Source organism: Pygoscelis adeliae, unplaced genomic scaffold (genome assembly GCF_000699105.1).
Source record: "Pygoscelis adeliae isolate BGI_AS28 unplaced genomic scaffold, ASM69910v1 Scaffold172, whole genome shotgun sequence".
NCBI classification, from domain to species: domain Eukaryota; kingdom Metazoa; phylum Chordata; class Aves; order Sphenisciformes; family Spheniscidae; genus Pygoscelis; species Pygoscelis adeliae.
Window position 1 is genome coordinate 7,502,670 of NW_008824338.1, and position 5,058 is coordinate 7,507,727.

Consider the following 5,058-nt stretch of genomic DNA (forward strand, 5'->3'; position numbering starts at 1 on the left):
CAACGATGGGAGAGTCAGTAAAGAAAACTGCTCCTTGTAAAAGCCTTTCTATTTACATTTGTTTTTCCCCCAAAGATAAAAAGATGGCATCTACCTGATGTACACAAGCAGCTCTGAAAACCAAGCTTCCCTTTGAAGTAATAGCCTAGAAGTCTTTCATTTATAAATGATTACTTATAGATCCAATAAATTTGACTATTTTGAGTAGGAAGTAGGATAAGAGAAAAGGTAATACATGTTATTCTTCTTGTTTCTGTAATCTGTATCTGCCATATCTGTAGACAGAAATCTTCACAGGTTTTATCATCATGCACTAGCTGACTTACTAAATAAGCAAGTGTCTGAGATAGTGAGTTACAAATACAGTGTAAAAAAACCCTATGAAACTATGAGGCTTTTTCTTTGCAGCGAAGTGCAATAGGGGAGGAAGAGCTAAGCTGAAAAAAAAAACCCAAAACAAAAAAACCCAACCAACAAACCCAAAAAACCAAAACCAGCTTGCTTGCTTGCTTCTTCACAGGTAGAGCAACCAAGTCTTTATTTCCCCCTCCTGATCACATAGCTTATTGTGACTAGGTTATTAGCTTCAGTGGAAAAATACAAGCAATTATATCTAAAGGATTGGTCTCCCATTTCTGTTACCCCTTTAATTTGCTATTGTTGATATGCAAGTAATCAGTTTACAATTAAAATGGGGTGATCTGGGGTAATGGATTTTGTTGTCCCCATCCCCCTATATCCCCCTCCCCTCCCCTCCAAACTTCTCGTCCCCCACCACCACTCCCCAAACCCAGAACACCACAGAAAGCATAGCCTTGGTAAAAGAAGGCAAGTAGCATGGGGCATCTGTAAAATGTTGGGGAAAAAACAAACAAACAAACCCCCCCAAAACTCCCCACAAAACAAAAAGAAAACTCACACCAACTTTCATTTTGGTGTATAAAACCCATTAAGTTAAAGCAGTATCTGACCATGGCTTCAACTTATGGAGATGTTCCATCAAGCACAGATCATACTTCAACAGACATTCTTTACATTCTATCAGTCACACTATAACCATATTTAATCAATTCCACAGGAATGTAACATGTCAGAGGAGTTCATATAGCATTCCAATACAGAAACAATACTCTAATTTTTGGGTCATACCATCTTGCAAGATAAAAATCCTAAAGGAAAAACAGAGAGCATGCACCAAAAATTCTCTAGGCAAGTCCTCAAGTGTACCATTTTAAGGATTTTAATAAAGATACCATAATCTTTCAAAATGAGAAATAAAATCCAATTCAAGAGTATTTTGTCTATGCAAATGATCCATTTTCTAGAGTAGCCACTTCCATGTAGAACTTACTAACCACAGTGTATCTATTAAAACAGTAACAACCCAAGCTATTGAAATTCACTATCCCAAAACTCGCAGTAATCTCATTTCTCTGGTCTTTTTACTTCTGAGTAATAGGAAAAGAGTTCTGGTCCATTAACTCGCCCACTCTCTCCTGGAGGAAGTTAACCAACTCGGCTAATACAAAGACATGAGTTTCATCCAGGTCTTGTATGATGAACTTCTTTCCCAATGCATTTGACTCATCCAAGTAGAGCAGAAACTGCTTCATTGCTGGGTCACTGTAGAGACAAACACACATCACATCCCACCTCATTGTAACAAGATACAGTTAAAAACAAACAAAAAAAACCCCCACCCTTTGCAGACACTCCCAAAGTTCTTTGGGAGATTAATATTAATTTCAAGAGTTGCTCACAATTTAAAGGAAGTTTATGAAGCTTTTTCAAAAGTTGTTTCTTTCACAATAGTAATTGCTTAGGTTACTTTAGAGATAAAAATAAACTGATAACGAAGTCTAAAAAAACCTGGCTACTTGATTGGCAGAGAAGTGCCCCTATGCTGCTGTTAAAGTAGCTTAAAAAAAAACCAAACCAACCCAACCCTTAATGAAGCAAGTTTGAACTTACATTTCTATCTTCAGAAATAGCACCATAAAAACATGTTTTCTTAAAACACATTTTTGTTTAAAGGTAACCAAAACCCAGGAGAACATAGACCTCACTCATAGTATAGCAGAGAGAAAAAGTGGTCATGTAGGAATTGTACATTTATCACACCGTAACTGAACAGTCTCTTCTTTTTCATGATGTCACCTTGTAAGTTAAATTTAAGTGTTTAGAAGAAAACATTTTGGAACTATGGAAATTACAGGTAACTGAAACAGCTGCATTATACTAAGCAGCTAGATAAAATGGTTTCAAAATACAAGCTCTTTGATCTGTTGAAATTTTGAAGAATTCAGAAAATATTCTGATACTAGTTTTTACAAAACAGGAAAAATCATGCTCTTCGGTAAAACTTAGTATTTGATTGCAACAACTGGTGAAGAATATGCGCAAGAAATACAGGAAATTGGAATCAAGTAGCTCAGGACACTTTCAAAATTACCAACACAGTTGTTTTGGCAACATTTCTTAAAAAGAATTCTTAATAACATAGTAAATCTTAAAAGAATTCTTTGGCTAACCTTCTCTCTTTTAAATGCAGTATGAGGACCAATTCTCCCTTACCTAAAAGTATATATGGTGCAAAGACATGCACTATGAAACCAAACCCTTCCCCTGCCCCCTACCCAGCAACTCAAAAGACAATCTTTAGTATTAGCCTCAAACCTGCAGAAGCATGACTGGAATAAGATGAGTTTTCAAAGTACAAAGTAATTTTGAGGAAAGGAGAATGGGAAAGTCTGGAAGCAATATCTCCTTTAGAAGAGCCATTATTTATGTGCTCTGGCATGTAAGAAGAGAAACAAAGGAGAAACAGAAGAGCTGAGAAAAATCAGATACCAGAAGTATGTGGTTCCCAGCGTTCTTCCACATCCCCTTTTGGATGGGTGCAGGGAGGTTTATTTTTTGCTTGTTTTATTCAGCTGGACCTTAGTGACTCACATTAGTAGTACTAGATGGCATAAGCTTTTGTCCTAGCTGGTACGACCAGCTTGTATGATGTTAGGCAGTATCCAGAGACTGGGTTTCACACAATCAACATTCAGAGCTGTAATCAGCGCCAGTAGATGTATGCCACAGCAGAAACAATGATCTCATTACAGTACTTGAAGATTATAATCCTTGATATGGTGTCTTCAGAAAAGTTTAGCAATGTATTGGAAGAATATGGAAAAAAGACCTGCACAACATTTCACTATTTTATTTGCATAATTTAGACATTCAGAACTGTCTATTGTTTTTTCCACTCCCTATCCATTTGGTATCTTAAACATCCTCAGAAAATTGGGTTTTAAAAAAACTTGTATCTGAAGTGTAAACAAGGGGACAGGTTTATAGTAAATCTGCATCTTCTCCTAGGATGGAATTTTGAGCCAAATCATGGAGTACCCTTATGCAAAGGTGGGGAGAAAACAATCAAACAAAACCAAACCACCAAGAGCTAGCAAAACCAACTCAAAGGTCAGTTTACCAGGGGGCTGTTGAAACCATCTGATGGCATAACAAATGCTGTAGATTTGTTATCAGATAGAAAATTCCCTTCCCTTCCAGGGAGAATGATTAAGTTCCATGCTAACACTAAGTGGGATGTGGCCATGGAGCTGAATAAAAACACACAGAACTTTAGGTATGTGTAAAATAAACACATAAGGCACAAAATAAAATATTTTGCTAACTGCTTGAGATTTTAGAACTTCTTGCCTTGTCAGTCAAGAATTCTGCTCTGGGCATCTTTACATAGTTAGCTGCAGGCAGGCAATTTCTTATGCTTCAGAAGGTTTGGTAATGTACTAGCATGGAGCCAAAGTTGAGAAGACAGGCTTTTTGTTATAGAAGAGTTTAGGCTCTGAACTGCTCACACATAGCCATTAGACATCCACACTTCAGCTGGCTAATGTCCAGTCAGCTCAGAAGTTAGCTGCTGCGAGCTCACAGCTGTATGTGCCTACCATGCAGGCACATCACAAGAGGTTCAAAGTTCTTCTGCTTTTGTGCAGTTATAATCTGTTAATATGTTTACAGTCTAAGCGTACAGCAGAAATCTTATATGTCATATGATGCAATGACCCCACAAATCTTGACTGATGCTTCTTTTTACTTTGGAGGTAACCAGTTACCTGATTCTTAGTCTAGAGACTTCAGATTGCATGAGAGCATGTTTACTGCACATACATCAAAAGCTTACTTTTACAAGTGACAAGCATATTAACTTTTGAGTATGATCTACAAACAGAGACACATGTCAGCCTTGAACAGAATTTGGACTGGAGTTGAAAAAAAGACAGGAAAGAAAGGATGAAAGATTATCAATCTCCCTCTAGAATCAGTAAAGAAACACATTGATCATGAACAGCAACAAAACCCCCAAGTTATTTGTAAGCAATATAAAGCACATGAGGGAACATCTAATGGTTAAGCATAAGCAGAAAACAGTATCTTGAAAAGAAATAAATTAGTTTGGAATTAGGATTACCTACAATTGCCTCTCTCCTTCTTCCCCCAAAGGCCACATTTTTCTTTTGGCTGCTTGTTCAGCATCACCCCTCCTCACAACAATTCCTTTTTTTATCTAGACTTCTAAGTTACTTAGAATATTTCCAGCTCTAAAGAAATAAGTAGACTTTGACACAAGAGACAGTAAGTGCTGTTACTAACCATTCAATCAGAACACCTTTCAGAACATTCACCATCTTCTCACTTCTCCTTCAAGCGCTGAAAGGAAGAGGTGACAAGTACAACTCTTGCTTTGGATTACACACGCAAACAAAGGAAACCTGAAAGAAAAAAGAAACAACGCCTTGGTTGAACTCAGCGATCCTTCAAGACCACTCACCTCCCCGACCAGCAGCGCCGGCCGGCTAGTATTAGGACGAGCGGCCGGGGGCTTGGAGAGAGGCGCGCAGGGCCAGGCCGGGGCAGCAGGGCCCGCTCAGGTGTGGCACTGAGCTGTGAAAATTAAAGCCCTCACCCCTGAGAGCAGTCAGAGCAGCTGCGTCCCCCGCCAGCCCCGCCGAGCTCCTCCAGCGGCTGGGGGCGGCCACCCGGCCT

The 5,058-nt window shown here is 38.8% G+C and overlaps 1 protein-coding gene across 1 annotated transcript; it reads right to left on the reverse strand.

Moving 5' to 3' along the window:
* Nucleotides 1-1,042: 1,042 nt before the first annotated feature.
* On the reverse strand, nucleotides 1,043-4,780 carry GTF2H5 (general transcription factor IIH, polypeptide 5). The gene is made up of 2 exons (XM_009319116.1): nucleotides 4,666-4,780; nucleotides 1,043-1,623 (listed from the first exon to the last, which is right to left on the reverse strand). Exons 1-2 carry the CDS (start codon nucleotides 4,698-4,700, stop codon nucleotides 1,443-1,445), a joined length of 216 nt encoding a protein of 71 aa, XP_009317391.1. The 5' UTR covers nucleotides 4,701-4,780; the 3' UTR covers nucleotides 1,043-1,442.
* Between the last annotated feature and the right edge of the window lie 278 nt (nucleotides 4,781-5,058).